Source organism: Dermacentor albipictus, chromosome 2 (genome assembly GCF_038994185.2).
Source record: "Dermacentor albipictus isolate Rhodes 1998 colony chromosome 2, USDA_Dalb.pri_finalv2, whole genome shotgun sequence".
Taxonomy (NCBI): domain Eukaryota; kingdom Metazoa; phylum Arthropoda; class Arachnida; order Ixodida; family Ixodidae; genus Dermacentor; species Dermacentor albipictus.
The window spans coordinates 183444806-183462112 of NC_091822.1; the positions used below are offsets into that span (position 1 = coordinate 183444806).

The window sequence follows — 17307 nt, forward strand, 5'->3', positions numbered from 1 at the left end:
GCTTAAAGCAGTTAACAGAAACTGAAGCAAGGTTCCAAGCAGCAACACAAATGTTTCAAACTGCGACAGAAGGGCAAGCACAGACGAAATAGAACCAAAACCACAACGAAATGCGAGCAGTGTCAAGAAAAGAGGCTATGCGAAATGTACACCACCAACCGAAGAACACGAACAACCAGAAGAGTAGCTTTAGAACGAAAAAGACATCTGGTGCAGTAGCACAGAAATGGGGAGAGAGGAGGAACACAAAGTTGGAAGTGGAAAGGGGTGCCGAGAATGCAGCCTTCATCAACAAGTTACCTGCACGATCATCCAGTTCCGACAGCTTCTGATCTCTCTCCAACACTTTCTCCACGTTTGTGCGCATGATATCCACGACCTAAATACCGGGACGGGCATGGGCGGGGAAAGAGACACACAAGGAAGTTGCACTAAGAAGAGGGCAGGACACGGAAACGTGCACACACAACACTGCACCCCTTTTGCCACAGGTTCGCCATGGCTGCATGGGCACACAAGGAAAGAGAAGAGAAGCCAGAAGATGTATGCAAAAGAATCAGATGACAGAAGAGAGGCGAGGGCTTTTCATTAGTATGAATGCTTGCCTGTGGAAAAAGCAGAGGTGGCAAGAGGACTACGAAGCACATGTCGCCATACTTCAAAAAAAAAAAAAAAAAACACAACTGGCACACGACAAAAGAACGGTAACTGGTGTGCACATGACAAGAGCTCACTTTCCAGGTGCTGCGAGGAAGCCATCTACAGCAAGCACACCACAAGAAACATTTGTACCCTCGCGACCAGTATATTGACAAGTTAGGTTTACATATGCTCTCGGGCAGCAATTACAAAAATTGCATCACCTTTTATGCACCAACACGTAAATGCACAAGAAAATGACATGGGCCCATCATAAATGTTGGCAATTAGTAAACCTGCCACCGATTTGACGAAGCACAATGCAAGGTAAACAGTGACTTGCATTATTAATCCAACACTCTTAAATGGGGATTCCGTGCTTACCACCAATTTTAACTCAAATTTCTTATGAAGACTGCAATCCTTGATTTCGAATATTTACACTTGGCATTTTATTTTCCTGGTTTATTCCAACATTTGGTTGCCTGCAGGTGGCAAGAACAAGTCCATGCCTCTAAGCTACTCATCTCTGATGGCAAGGTGTGTGCAACAACGGTAGCTTTTTTTTTCCTTGGATGAAGAATGCTTAAATTTCAGCACAACACAGCAGCAGTAAGCACAAAATCTTAAAATTTGTTAAAGTAAAAATGATGGTCTCTGGAGTTGTCATGGGGCTTCATAGGTTTGGAAGTTTCTGAAGGCATTAAGCCTGGAAAACTTTTCATCTGTGCGAGCCCAACCCTGCCTCCCATGCAGGAGACAAGCCTGCAAAGTTTAAAATTACGCTTATGGTAATGTTACACAACTCTACAGAAATAAACAAATGCCAGTCTTCAGGTAACAACCATGGTTCCTTTGTGGTGTTACAAGCTCTAAGTGTCCTCCTGCGTTCCCTGCAGTGATGCCTAGCGGCACACAACCTGCACTTCTTGTTTTCTCACCTGCACGGTCATCCAGGTCAGACAGCTTCTGGTCTCGTTCCAAAACTTTCTCAACATTGACACGCATTATGCCCACCACCTGGGCCCAGCAGAGAAAGAGCGCAACCTCCCAATGCAAACAAACCCCGTGGTTTGAAATTTTCGAACATAATTCGTGCAAAGAAAGTGCTATTCTTGTTTGCAAGGCATGAGGCAGCAAAGTGTTATACATATTTTAGTATGAGCAGTTGCAACAGTTCAATTGAGTGGAACCCATGCCAAGCAGAAGGGCGACAGCAGTACCAGCAACCTACAGATAATATGTTATTACCACAATCATAGTGCAGGATGACCTGCTAGAAGTTTGATGCAGGAAAATATTTTTTTTTTTCACCTAATGTCTGTTCACAGATTCTACATGTAAGTGAAACAAAAACGCACCATATTCTGGATGATAACAAAAAATGACCGCCCTTCCACTACTGTGAAGAGGGGTGCAAATGAAGCTCGGGATGAGCGGCTCTTCGTTGTAACGCCTCGGCTTCTCGCTCCCTCACAATGAGGTTGGCACGTCGATGACAAGCCCTTTCTCAAGAGAGTTGCTAGTGGCGTTCATGAAGCGCCGCCTGTTCTTCAACCGAATGCACGACATGCGGCCTGCTCCCGCTGCCGTTCCTTCAATGCAGCCTGCTCTTCAGCAGAATTAAACAAATGCGGCCTCCCCATCTGACTGCGGGGCCTGAACTGGCGGGAAACAGCGGGTGCAAGACAAGTTAACATGTAATCACACCCTTTCCAACCTCCGGAGGAAGGGTACACCTGTGACTGGCTCGTGCCTTGCGGTGCGTCTCCTCCTTCATGCATACAAAACCCCGCTTTAAAGGGCGTGTGATGAATCGACAGTGGCTGAATTGGTTAGCGTGGTGATCTTGCAACGCAGAGGTTGGTGGTTCGAATCCGCATCCTGACAAGCAATTTTTATTCTTGCACAGCTCGAGTTTTTGCATATGGCAACACCAACACCGACACGAGTGAGGCAATACAAACTTCACTTCAATACTCTCGGAAAGCTATTTGCATTTATTTGGCATGAACAGTTGATTGATCACAAAGGATGCCAAGGCAGAACTTCCCTTCAATTCTTAGCACAAACCATGGCACCAGCAATGTCATTGTGACAGATTTCACAGTGCTTTCCCAGTCTAGGCTCTTCTTGTGATGCAAAGTCCATAGGACTTATGTTTTCGTTTCTTCACTTACTTTAGAATACAGCATAACCCCTTTTAATCATTAAACAATGAACTTAGACCCAAACAGATGGTGATTAAGTGCGAGTGGGTGCTTGGACAGGGCGTTTAACAGACTAGTGTCACCACCTATCTACAACTGTCAGCTTATTTCTTGGCCATAAAGCTTCTTGTTCAAGATTACACTGATCTACCTGCAATTCCGAAGTGCAATGTATCATTCAGCTGGGCTACAATTCCTTTGCAATACGCCTTTCTGAACAGAAGCAGCACTATTTGGCATTATTGTGCAAAAATGTAAAACCATCTCCAGATGGAGGTATGATCCTCAAGGATGCATACCCACTTTCCAGCACAAAAGCTACTACCGCTGCTTCTCTTCTTATAGTAGTGGAAACTAGCACACTATAAATGGCACCTCTAATGAAAACACTTCCAAGCAGGTATACACTAAAGGCCCAAAATCAGAATTTATTCGTGGTATGCACAACTGGAGACACAAAATAATTGTATCAAGTTCGTTATATAGAATTGTGCCTGAGAGCAAGGAATATTTGCCAACAGGAGGGCATACCGTATTTACTCACATAATGATGGCATTTTGTCAAAAAAATTGACACAAATTCAGGGGTGCGATCATTACGCGGGTTAAATTTCCCACGAAAAGAAACATTTTCTTTTTTCATCCCGCATTTGGTGCGGGATGACAATGGGTCAACAAGCAGGCGGCTGTCACAGTCAGTGTGGGACACTAAAACAAAAATGGTGGCCGGCGGAGCAAGACGAATGCGCCAAACGCGATTATTTTTCTTCTCGCTAGTACATTACGTGCATTGAAACAGTTTCTTCTGTATCAGTAATGAACAATATTGTTAATATCGGCAAGTTTGCAACTATAACATAGCCATGTCCACTTTGAGGGGACAGAAACAGAGATGGGCGCGTTTAGCTGCCAGTGACATAGAAACATGTCGGGCATGTTGCGGAAACTGCGGCATTTGTCTTCACTGCTATCCTAAAACAGGACGTTTCCGCTAAGGGTGGGAGAATATCTTAGCTGTGTTGCAAGCATCGTCGTATGAATAGGGTACACAACTAACATATCAGTGCAAACGTGGCCACTATCGTTACCGCTCGCGATTTGTTGCGTGCCCATATGTGCAGACGAGAAGAATCGAAAGGCACCTTTTATGTTGTTGTTGTTGAGCAAAACCATTATGAAGCCTACAAACAATAAAGCCGAGGCAAATTTGGTTGTAGCTTTTCTTTTTTTTTCATGGAAGTGCAGAAAGTGATAAAAGGAATGAAATGGGGCATCTGCTTAGGAATGTTGGGTGCCTGCAGACCGCTTGGTATGTCTTCAAGAGTCATTCGCGTAGCATTTGACAGATGGTAAGTGTGATTATCATTAGCTAGACTTGGCACACGACATATCGCTGCGACAAGTTCAGGGTGCAATCATCACGCGGGAAAGAAAAGCATCTAAATTTTGACAACAAACTTCAGGGGTGCGATCATTACGCAAGTGCATTCATTATGCGTGTAAATACGGTAATATGTGGGGAAAAAAAGGAGAGCAAAATTAGTGAGCCTGCATGGATTTCAACTTAATGACACAAGCATAGTCTGCAGAGTTGCTGCTACTGCTGTCACCTGCTCCAAGTGAACATTTAGATGTTCCTTTAAGACATAACGGCATAAGGCGAAAACAAAACAGTGGACCACACCCCATTTCTGAGGATTGTCCCCCAAATTATCAGCCTGGAGTAGGTGTGTACCCAAGAGGACTACACTGGTGCAATATGAAACTATTCCTTACATCCAGTGAAGCAAACTCTTGCAAAACTGAGTGCTCTGGCCAATGGTGGGTGGCAAATCTGCACTTGTTGCCATCGAGACATGCTGATGACAGTTACGACACTGGTAGAATGCGCCCAATGCTAAAGCATGGTAAAAACATTAACTCCTGTCACTTTGGCAGAAACGAAAAACCTAGAAGAATACACTACCACACTGGCAGGCATACGAAAGAGGCAATGAACGAGAAGTCTAGTGGCTATGTGATGGGGAAGACGACCTAAATTGCTCCTTGAACAGTAAATGAGAAGAAAGGGGGTTAACCGAAGGGCCCGATTTTTATTAGTCATATCATAAGAAGCCAACAAACACTGACACCAAGGACAACATAGGGGAAATTACGTGTGCTTAATAAATGAAATAAATAAACTATAGATTAATGGAAATTAAAGTGGATGATTTCCACTATGTTGTCCTTGATGTCAGTGTTTGTTGGCTTCTTATGATATCCCTGAACAGTAGTATTTCAGGGAATACTGAAACTCCTCATTCAATGTGTCTTGACCAAAAAACCATGAAACAAATTCTAACTCTGAGATTCGATGTTCCAAAGCCACTACAGATCATAGAGGAAGGAGGGTTCTGGGTTAAATTCAACAACCCGCAGTTCCTTAATGTGTGCCTAAATCAAAGTAGACAAACATTCTTGCTTTCAACCCACATCAGAATGTAGCCACCATGACCAAGAATTTAACCGGTAACCTTGTGCTCAGCCACAGAATGCCATAGCCGCTGAGACACTGTGGCAGATCCAATAACTTAGCACCTCAGTAAGATGGAATCCTAACTGTTGTGTTAAGACAAAAAATGTACTCTGTCCAAATATACGGGCTGTGTTGCCTACAACCACCAGGCTATGTAAGGGAATCTCAGACATACCACAAGTTCCAATGCTTTGGGAAATGAAAGGAAGTCTCGTACTCATCATCCAGAGGTTTAGAGTATCAGCAGTGCCCCAGGAACTGCACCGTACAGCTGAATGATATATATTGTGAAGGCCGTATACATTTGACAAAGGCTGTAGTACATGCCAACAAAAATGCAAAGTCGATAATTTTATGCAGTTCAAGGAAGACGTCCGAACTGCTGCCAGAATGCAACTTAAAGCATGGGCCTAGGCTTCATTTCAAAGCATAGTTGCTAGCTTTGTTTTGAAAAAAAATTTAAAGAAAAAATCACAACAGTGACACCCACACCTGGCAACAGACAACATTGTAGCAGCAATTTTCTGAGAGGTGCAAGCTCGTTACTTTTTGCAGAAAAAAAAAACTAATATACACAACCCTGAATCACCCCCTGCTGTAGACAACTAACGCTAAATGACATAATAGGTGAGAGCTTCGACCTGCAGAATCGAGAAAATGTATCCCTGAACTGAACTACTCTAACAACGGCTTCCATTCAACCATGCAAGGCTACGATGAGCTATGCATTACCAATGTCCATATCTTGCATTTTCACACTACACCACCTGTTTAACGTAAGCAGTGCACTAGAAGACTTAACTAAGGTAGTGACTTTCCAGTGAAATGAACTCATCTTTTCTAGCAAGTATCACAGGACAGAAGCCCCTTTCTGGCTCATGTTTGTGCCAAAGAGTGTCATATTGAAATGTAGCAGTTTATTTACCTCCACCATTGCTTCAGGCCAAGAACTTAAGGGACAACCCTCATAAAAACAAGTGCTCCAACGAAAGGAAAGGAACAACTGATATGGTCAGGCATACTTGCTGTCAGCAAAAGCACCCAGTAACACTTGCAAAGCGGTTAACCAGAAATGAGACTTCACAGATGCAGCACTAAAAGAGGAAAGTTTAACAGAGCGCATCATCTATGTCGACAGTGCTGTTTCACACATTTGCACAACACTTGTTCAGGCCTTATTAAAATGCTCAAGAACTAAGCTTTTGGCAGATCCAACAACTTTCTTTTACAAGCTTAAACTCAACAATACCAGTGTTTTTGAGAAAAGAGCTAAGCTGCTGCAAGAAGCCAGCAACAAGATCTCATCAGTTGAAGCTATGGTGATCTAAATCTGCAAGCCACAGAGCATGATATTTTTACTCTTGGGCAATTTCTTGCAACAATGCAGCAAAAAGTGCAGAAAGTACAGAAAAAGCACATGCATGAGATTGTTGCTGGGTGTAGTCCCAAATTTGATTGTCACATTGAACAACATAGAGAATGTTCCTTACATGCACAATTGGCTCATTACATGGACAGTCATCCGCGGCATAAGTTTACAAGACAGGTTACATGACAAATGTCAACTCCTGCTATTTTAAAGCGCGGTGCTTCTAATTGAATGTGTCACTATGTAGGTTTAAATGCAATGGGCTGAAATTTCAAATCTCTCACTATCTGCCAGGCTTCTCTGGAATTAGGTGTTTCTTGCAAATCCTATGTCGCACAAAATTTTTTGGCCAGCTATACTTGCTCTTACCATGTCCAACAGAGTGCTAGAGCTCACATCTGGCTCTAGGTGAAACCTCCCGACATGAGGACAACATTCTCACTCGCAAAGTTTTGGTGAACATGGCGGTGCCCGACCTGTTAGCGTGCCCCCAGCAGAAGCTTCAGTTATGACCTACCTTGCCCTTTCGTGCCTCTTCCACTGCATTTTATGGCTACACCATCCAATACACAGCAGCAGGACTATGTAGTACAGTGTTGTAATTAAAGAGAATGCCCAGTAAATATTTGACTGCCGATTACAGATTAGATATGGCTTAAACAATGCGTTTCAACGCACAGTAATTAGCCTAACATCTTAATGGCAATTTTATTTTCTCTTGATAAAATGCGATTTTGTTGGCTTTATTACCAGCCAACCCTTTACAGGTGGATTGTACTGTAGAACTCTTTCCCACCACTAGGCTGCTGTGATGTTTCTTTCATATCCTGAGCTGCTAAAATACCTCAGCAAGCGGAACTAGTCAATAGAGAGTTTTAGCAGTGCCATGTTACTGTACAGTAAGTGTGGTAAACAGAAAAGGATTACTGTTCCCTACTAACGTTCCGCGATGAATATGGTAATTTGAATGATAGCGGTTAATATTCAGACCTTGCAGAATAAAACAACTATGTGCTGAGCACGAAATATTCATCTTGGCAAATATTACAAAGCTCTAGCTTGTCCATACATGTCTTAGTCTTTATGGTAGAGCTGGGTTATGTATGGCAAACATAGACGCCACTAACAATTTACAGTAACAAAGCCGGCAGCGACATCTTTGGCACTTTGTCCAACAGCATGTGAAACACTTTTTTTGTTACATAGGTGCTCTCGTCGAAGCAATACATTAAAAACACTGCTTGTAGCAAATTGCACCGCTGCCGACACTTTACACCAGCAGATAAGTAGGACATTGTTGGTTACAGCAAGAATATCTCTGCGTCCCCTCTGAATAAACTCGCCACCAAGAGATGGCAACACCAACCCGAATAGTGCTTTGTTCCTTTTTTTGCAATGTTTTCTTTCCTGTTTTTCTTTTTTATATAGATTTTTTGTTTCTCATTTAACCCGAGCATATTATTCACCCATTACGAAGGGTACGGCCACAAGTTCAGTTCAGCTCAAGTTTATTTCTCCGGTTAGAAGTGCTGCCTATTTAGCTGTGAGATCAAGCAGAGTCGTCTACCAGCTATCCCTGGCTGAAGTCCCGACAGATTGCACCCTGCGTCGTCTGCTATGCCATACATGTTTACCTGTGTGCATATGGCACGCATATCTTCAGACCATTTTTTCTGTGGTAGGAGCACAACCGTAAAAGCTGGTCTGCATTTTCTGACGATGCATAGAAGCAGTTAGCGTTTCACTGTCGTCTTTGCACTGTAGCAAAATCAGTGACTCGTTAACTGGTCGCTCGTTAACTGGTCGTGTATCGCAGCAAATTAAAAAGAAAAGCGGAGATACATGCTTAAAATTTGTGAGGTAAAGTGCGCACCATCTTTCTACTGTAACTTTGTTGCTCAGGATTGCTGACTTTTTATAACCAGTGCAAGGTTTGCAGAGAATGCAGAAATAATAAAGTTGCACAACAAATTTAGCACGGCATGCAGAACGCCAATGAAACATGCACAAAAAGCCCCGAGGAAGGATTGAAACATTGTTTGGCTGAGTGCCAGTTGCCTGTTGAATGGCAATTTGTGCTTCTTTCAAGTAGGAAGAACCTTTCAGCAAATTTCGTGCAAGAATGCGGCATTAGAAGGCAATGTAAAATCAGTTCACTGAGGCCAGCGCGTCTCATTACCAGAAAATTGGGCCACATAATCCCCAGCAATGTGCTGCCATGTACATTTCAATGAGTGTCGCCGAACCACAGCCACTCTAACGTGACGATAGTGCTGCCACCTTTAGCTTGATCTCGCTGAGAATACGTGCTGCCACTTCCATCACGTTGTAGAAGGAGACTTAAGATTAACTCGCCCCTTGGTCCTACGTTGGTCAAAAACGCACATGAGGCACAGCGTGAACTCTATTGTAGGCTCCAGTTTTTCACTGTCTTGGCTCGGTCTAGCTCGGCTCGCAAAACACTGTGTGCGTGTTACCTTATGCGGTATAGACTCCGTACTGTCTAGTATGCCACACGAAAAGTCTTCCTGTACAGTATTACTACACTTACCATATAGTAACATGGCACTGCTAAAAGTCTAACTGAAGTATTTCTCACTGACAGCATGCTAACACACACATGTACGCTTACAACAAATATTGGATATAGCAATGGTATTTTAACATATGATGTAATAAGTCAATGAAATTTGTGTTAGCCAAATTACCTAGTAGAACCTTAACACTACATCTTTTTCCTCCCACTTGCTTCCACGGCCAGTGTCGAGCTGGCCATACCAGAAGAGGCCAAAGCGCAGGTGGCCATGCTGCACCGGCCACCTTCTTATAGGATGGTCTGACAAATTTTTTCATAGATGGCTGTGCAGTGCCAACCATTTTTGTTTTGGCTTTTGCACACTAGATGGACATACTTCTTCACACTTTCAGCAGGAGTTCATAGTAAATCAATGAAAGTTTCCCGTTCGCCACGCTATGTTGTTGTAGCTGTTGCAACCAGTGTGCCAGGCTCGAAAAAAAGCTCACAGGCTTCCGAGTGGGCTTTTTTTCAGCACTTACCACGAAACACCATGTAGCAGAATGTGAGGAGATATGCCTAGTTTTCAATGGCCAAGTCAAAAAGTGCAAGAGGCATTCTGAGCGCAAAAAACAAAGCTGCACTATACATTCCTGCATGTTTGAAACTATGCTTTTCTCAAACTGCATCTGATGCTGAAGCATTTTGCGATGTCTGTAGTAGATTTTACAGCGATAATCTTGCAGCATGGAACCCATTGAACGTAGCAGGAAAACGCGATGTGAAACGCCGGGCACAGCAGAGCGCCCAATGGGACGAAGCGAATGGGTGAACGCCATTCACACAGGCTACGTACACACTGTGGGCAAACATCTATGCCACAGCACACGGTATGAAGCAGTTAATGGGTAGGCGCAGTAAAACAAACTAAACACTACTGCTGCCGCCAACGCACCTCATCCACTTGTGCCTGTGTTTGCTGTATCCGCTTGGAGGCGGCCTGGTGCTGGGGGTTCGGGGGCCTCGGTGCCCCCTCCTGGTCGGCCCCCGGCTGGGCTCCTGCAGCTCCTGGCTGAGACCTGTAACACAAGTAAATAAATACATCACACTTCCCAAAGTGAATTAAGTTCTGCTAACTTCCTTCTGAGATGCAGGTATAGAGTTACAAGGCAAATTTCAGCCAATTCTAAACTGTTTAAATATGTTAAGTCCTTTTTCCTCTCTTTTTTCCAGCTGTATTTGCTGTGTACATTGTGCAGCCCCATGACCACCCTCTGTGCAATGCTTATTGTGAAGGTACTCGTAAATTTCTGCGAGCCTGTGCATATCAAGCAATGAAGTGCTGCTGTGTTTTGCCAACCCACTCATATCTGATCTGTGACCAGTGGTTTAAGCCTAGCCAGGAGGCACGCTTTGTCCATGTACTTTAGCCACACCTCATTGGCATATTGCACTCTGTTTGCATGCCTAAATAAATCTAGTCAATTCTACAGACATAAACCTACAACCTCTGCATGACATGCTCGAAGCTCTACCAACTGAACTACAGCCACGGCTGCCACCCTTAAATTTCTTGGGCATTTGTGTGTACTTGTAGTAGACCCAGCCCTGGAGGCCTTTGTTAACCAGTGTTGTTCCCAGCCATTGCAGCGGATGTGGAATTATCCTGTCATGTATGTCACGTCAAGTATGTGAACTTGCAAACAGGAAATCGGCCAACATACAGTTCAAGGGTACAGGTTCAAAGGTACAGAACAAGCTGCAGAGGTATGTGATCAAACCAGTTCACAAACTGATAATACATAATAATATAACACCACGCTGGGACTGTCAATGTAGCTGCCAAGAGGTTTGATGGTTAAATCCATACTCAGTGCAAAAATACAGCTAAAACTCAAAGGGAGTTTTGGGTAGCACCCTGTAGTCAACATGAAACCTGTTCCTGGACGGTAGTTATTGATTAAATTATTTAGAAGTTATATTTCTTGGAAGCTATTCCCATTTCACGAGTGATCTCACAAATGAGAAAGACATGCAAGCACATGCCCTCCCCCAATGTAGAACTGTTTCCATTTATTTTTTACTTTACTGTAGGCACTTTATGACATTAATGTTATGAAAGACTTAAGTGCTCAGAAATAACTTGCTTTAAGTAAAAATTAGGCAAACTCTTAACTATACCAGAATACACATTGTGTCTACAAGTGATCATTTTATAGAAACGACATACAATTGCTCTTTATGCCCATGCCCTCATATCAAAATATAACTTATAGTTTGTGTAAATAATTAGAGCACCATGCTTACGTTTGTTACAATTCTCTGTTATCTTTTGCATCTAGTATAATGCTGCAGTGCAACTTTTCTGTGAGCAACCATCACATAAGCGAGTTATATTTTTAGACTGCATTTGTTCATTTACGTTTGTGTTTTATAATTACTGCAGTTATGAGTAAATTCTTTTTTCATTATAAAGTGATCATGCGATATTCTTTGTATCCAATATTGCAAAGGACTGATAACAACCCGCATAATCAGTAAATACAAAACAAGATGTCACAAGGGAAGGAAATGTTAAGCTTATGCATGCAACACACCCATGGCTTGCATGGGTGGTCTACTTACAGGTACATATTCAGTACATAGGACAAACTGCCCTAGAATAGCTGAAATGAGAGCATGATCTTGTAGAGGAAATACAAAACATAAGCTCGGTGTCACAGCAACAAAAAAATAGGGCACTGATACTATCTGCAAAGGCCTCAATAGGATGGTTCGATCGCAATTCTCTCATGTGAGAGACAATGTGCAATGACATGAGCTTGCAATTTCAACCAGTGTATGCCTGGGGATACAGGTTCATGATGCAACTATTATCTGAGGAGCACAATTACATTAAAGGACCAAATTCAACAAAAGGAGACTCCAGAATAGACGTCACATAATGCTGGATGAAAACGATCAAAATTATGGTACTTTGCTTTCCCTGTCATCGGGCATCATGTAAATTTTTGATGTATGTGCTAACCGGTGAACATATTTGAAAAGGTTAATGGGACATAGAAAATGTTGTGGTAGATGGGCTAATTATATTCTGAAATAACAAATAGACTGAAGTGAGAGTTCCAGAAAATGACAAAACAAAGAGGTGGATGCACGCTGAAATTCCTGCAAGTTCCCTTGATATCATAGCTTGCAGCAACAGGATAGTGAATTGTTCTTTACTATTAAACATTCATTTTATCACATTAATAAAATAGGTCAGGAACGTAGTTTGACTTATGTAGACTTTTCATAGAAAAATGGGATCTCTAAATTTATGGAATATTACTGTGTAATATAACATCACATTAAAGTAATTGGCTATATGGTCTGGGCCATAAATTAACTGCAATTAACTGCAAAGCTGCTGTCTACAAGTCCAGCTTCATTTTGCCCTTGCTTGTGGAGTACTTTGTATCTACTACTACCCTTCCCTGCCAGAGCAGTCGTTAAGGAAATTTGTTAACAACATTGCACAAGCTTAGTTAAGCATTCTTGCTTTTGAAGCTGACTGGAAGACTTGTTGTATGCGTGTTTATAAATAACTATGATGAACCATGGAGATTAGAGCAGCCCAGTGTTCGATAAATGAAGTACAACGCATGCGAGGTAGATAGCGGGCACGTGTTAAGCTTCTTGTACAAGGGTCGTTCAAGTCAATCCGGGACTTTTTTTAGAAACAAACAGAAGAACAAATTTCAAAGTACGAAAGTGGATTTACTTTTTCACATAACCTCCAGCTACAGTTATACACTTATCCCAGCGTTTAACTAATGCTTTGGCATAGAAATAATTATTACGACGGAACCATTGTAGGACACCATTCTTCACTTCATCGCCAGTGTTGAAATGTTTTCCTCCAAGGAATTCCTTCAGGGGCCCAAACAAGTGGAAATCACTTGGTGCTAAGTCAGGACTATAGGGGAGGGGGGGGTGCGGTAATATCTCCCAGCCAAGTTCCTCGATTGTTTGGAATGTGCGTTGAGCGGTATGCGGTCGTACATTGTCTTGCAAAAAGACCACATCCTTTGTGATCAAACCCGGACGTTTCTTCCATAAATTCTTGTGCACATGACGCAGAACACAGCAGTAATACTCACTGTTGATAGTCGCACCATGGAGCAAAAAATCAACATGAATAACTCCCTGTTTATCCCAAAATACACTTGCCATCACTTTACCAATAGACGCAACTGTTCGAAATTTCTTGGGAGGTGGAGATTCCGTATGCTTCCACTGCATTGATGCTCTTTTGGATTCTGGGGTGAAATGGTGAAACCCATGTGCCATCACATGTCATGATGAGTTTCCGAAAATCCTGGCCCTTCCCTTTGATAGCGTTCCTTCAATTCTCTACAGACTTCAACTCTTCTGTGTCTGTCAAAAGTACACAGCTGCTCTGGAACCCAGTGTGCACTCACTTTTTGGAACAACAAATGATAATTATTGTGCTCGCTGTTACTAACGACAGATTGCACACCCTTGCAATTTCATGACAGTTTATGCGATGATTGTCCATGATCAGTTGCTCCACACACTGAATATTCCCAGGAATGACTACCATGGCCAGTGATCCACCACGACCGCGATCGTCAGTAATAGAGATATGGCCATCTTTGAAGCGCTTACACCATTAAAATGTCTTACTGCTACTGAGTGTCATCACCGTACTAAGCCTGAAATCTTCTGTAAATTCCAGCAGGTTTTATGCCCTCGTTCCCTAAAAACTTCTTCACAACACGCTGATTGTCCATGATCAGTTGCTCCACACACTGAATATTCCCAGGAATGACTACCATGGCCAGTGATCCACCACGACCGCGATCGTCAGTAATAGAGATATGGCCATCTTTGAAGCGCTTACACCATTAAAATGTCTTACTGCTACTGAGTGTCATCACCGTACTAAGCCTGAAATCTTCTGTAAATTCCAGCAGGTTTTATGCCCTCGTTCCCTAAAAACTTCTTCACAACACGCTGTTCCACGTAGATGCTTACACTGTAGTCCGCCATTTTGAATACCAGTCTATCCAGACACATGGGAAATGAGTGCCGTCTACCAGTAACATGACACAGATGCCAGTTTCTACAGCATACAAAACCTCCAGCCTAGGTGCACGTTTAAACTTGGAAAAAAAAAATCCTGAATTGAGTTGGACAACCCTCGTAATAGCCAGATTTTCATCACATTATCAGCCTGACTGCCTAAACTAAATGTAATCACTATATGATCCAAGTCAAAGAGAGAAAAATGTTTAACACATTAAATGCCACACAAATCATCTACAGCTATCCAGGACAATGTTCATACACAGCTTATAGGCAAGGAAAAGCTGCCACTGCATCAGGTTCATTATTTGGCAGATTGTTCAATAGGCTTGCGAAGCACCGATTTGTCAGTAAAATTTCATTTTTCTCTGTGGCTGCCGTATTGGTTAACCAACTCTCCACGAGCAACCTTTTCCAGCTGCAGAAGTCATGTCTATTTAGTATTGCCATTTCCCATGCAAGAATAGTTTATCAAAATTTTGAATTAAGCAGTTTTCTAAAGGAAAGTAGGACAATGAACCTTGAGATTTGAAATAACCACAGTAACAAAGCTCTAGGTGCATGAATCATCCCATGTTGATTGTGTGTGGCGACCCTTATGGATGACCGCGATTTCGGGCCACAATACCCGACTCCTGTCAAAACATGCATTCAGCAGCTGCACATGAGCGTAACAGTGCCAATCAAATACTCTACAGCACCACGGTCACCAATGTCTTTTGCAAATAGAGTCTTCTGCCCCACTGTAAAGAAACAAAATAAACTACGAGAGACCAGCAAGCTAGAATCTGGCTATTTGCTCGTTTTGAAACAACTCTGTCCAAACATTAGCGAACTGGTAACCCCTTCGACTACAGCATTACCTACATTGTATAAGCCACTGATATTTTACCGACTTATCTCTCTAAACTTCGCAACACAGCTACAAGCGCCAATTCCCTCAAGTAAACCGATTTCATACACACAACTTCACATTAATACAGTTATGTGGCAAAATTGGCACTCCCTCAGCAACTGAGGCCTGTGGATGAAGAAAAAGTGTGCACCACCTTTGGTGCAAGGCTGCGGCAATTGTAGGCACGCGAAAATGACTTTATTACAGAAAGTATCCTGCCACTCTCTTTAAACGAGCGGGCCGGCTAACCAGAGCCAGTTTCCATTCAAGAGAATGCACAGCTGTTAAAAGCACCAGTGCAGCCAGAGTAACAGATGTTCTGCAAAGGTCTTCTCCCAGCCGACGGCTGTACTCGTATTTCCCAATGCTGCGTTTATCTCTGCCAATAGTGGACGAAGCCGGCATATGGTCGACATCGCTTTACAGGCAACGCTGCAAATCGGAGCTCGTGTCAGCAGTGGAACGCTCTCAAACACTGCTACGTCTGCACGATCTTTGCACGGCCAGCGTGCAAAGGCTCCTAGCGCTAGCCCGTGAGTCATCGTGCGGTCGACAAGACAGCCGCCCCCCTCCCGTCTCTTGCGTGACTGATGCGTTGTACTTTGTTCTCGAGAAGCAACAAGAGACCCGTCCGTGGACAAAGCCGAACGAAACGGTCGGGCGGCGAGTACTTATCTTTCCAAGGCTGGCGCATATAGCTGAGATACAGGACGGAAGAACGCGAGAAGGCAGACCACGAGATATCAGAAGAGCACGAAAAAAAAAAAAAAGTAGATGACGGCTCCCAATGAGTAACCCACGAACACCGACTAAATATGCCTCGATATCTACTATAAGGTGTCCTTCCTTGCAAAGACAGAGGGGAATGCTGCGGTGGGAGGGATAATTAACACCGTCTCGCGCTGCGCACGGCCGTCTCCTAAACAACGCCCACGCACACGGCTGTTCGACCACACTAACGTAAGCCAGCGCCTGGCCGTCAACGAACAGGAAATAAAAACGAGGTCGACCGACCTCGACGCGAGTCCCAAGCACGATTCCCTCGAGTGACCTCCCATACCGCACGATGAAGCGTCGTCACGTCAGGTGCGCGTCAAATGCGCGGCTCTGCTATGTCGAAGCCTGCCAGAAGGGCTGGCTGTCAAAACGAAAATAGAGCCCGCTTCACAGCTTAAGGCTACCACGAACGCTCTGCCGCGAATATTCTAGGGAAATGTGTACTAGCTGCAATGCAGGGATTCGATTTGGATCCGCGAAATTACGGCGCAACGGCCGAATTGCGGTCACATTTGGTTCAAATAACGCACAGCCCTGGGTCAAAATGGAGAGCTTCGATTCGGGACGGGGGCTATGTAGCCTGCGAAGCGGAGCTAGTAATCTGCCGCACGATTAGCGAGTTGACGGCTCGGGCGAAAGGGCTGCACATATGTCCTCTAAAAGGACCTTCAATTTCCTCGTACAACATGCTACGCGTATGGCAAGCATCGAGTTATGGTTCATAACCGCGAAGGCAAAAACAAAAATTTAAGTCCGGGATGGGCAGAACCGGCAGTGGCCTAACGAGCAAAGGTAGAAAGAAAGCTGTCTGTAGCTAATTATCAAGTGTTACAGTAACCACTGCATAACGAGACCGACGAAGAACGCAAAGGAAAGGCGACTTACATGTTGCCGAGCCCGAGGTTGATTAAAATTAAGGCTTTAAAGGGCACTCAGGATCAATGATGGCGACAGCTTTTTCAATGACGTCATACATCCGGGAACGAGATGCGTACGTTGTGAGAAGAACCGACGCTGCGTGGCGCCTCGATCGGTCTTGGCTGTCGTCTGCTGCACGTTTTATGGACGCCCCAGTACGAAATCGGGGCGTTTAAAACCACTTCACACTTTGAAAACTAGCCCTGCACCTTTATTTTAACGCATTGTATGAGAACTAAGGTCTTTCTCTCCATAGAAATTCTCTAAATATGTAGCCCGAAGCGTCATAGTAATGTCATCTGTTCCTGCGAGAAACTGGAACAATTCAATATATCATATGCCGGAATGTCAACCTGATGCTCTCGACTACTGAAC

General features: G+C 43.6%; 1 protein-coding gene across 6 annotated transcripts in view; it reads right to left on the bottom strand.

The window, feature by feature from the left end:
• Positions 1-17026, bottom strand: part of LOC135920178 (vesicle-associated membrane protein 3-like) — a 38206-nt gene extending 21180 nt beyond the window's left edge. For 2 of the 6 annotated variants that reach the window (XM_065454325.2, XM_065454358.2), the window contains exons 1-4: positions 16900-17014; positions 11877-11917; positions 10207-10330; positions 1581-1659 (exon numbers count right to left, since the gene is read on the bottom strand). In XM_065454325.2, coding sequence (XP_065310397.1) covers positions 1581-1659; positions 10207-10330; positions 11877-11884 — 211 coding nt within the window. In that variant the 5' untranslated portion in view covers positions 11885-11917; positions 16900-17014. Of the gene's footprint in view, positions 1-300; positions 380-1580; positions 1660-10206; positions 10331-11876; positions 11918-16899 lie in introns of those variants that run through there. The other 4 variants (XM_065454333.2, XM_065454350.2, XM_065454340.2 and 1 more) reach the window with 4 other exon arrangements.
• Between the last annotated feature and the right edge of the window lie 281 nt (positions 17027-17307).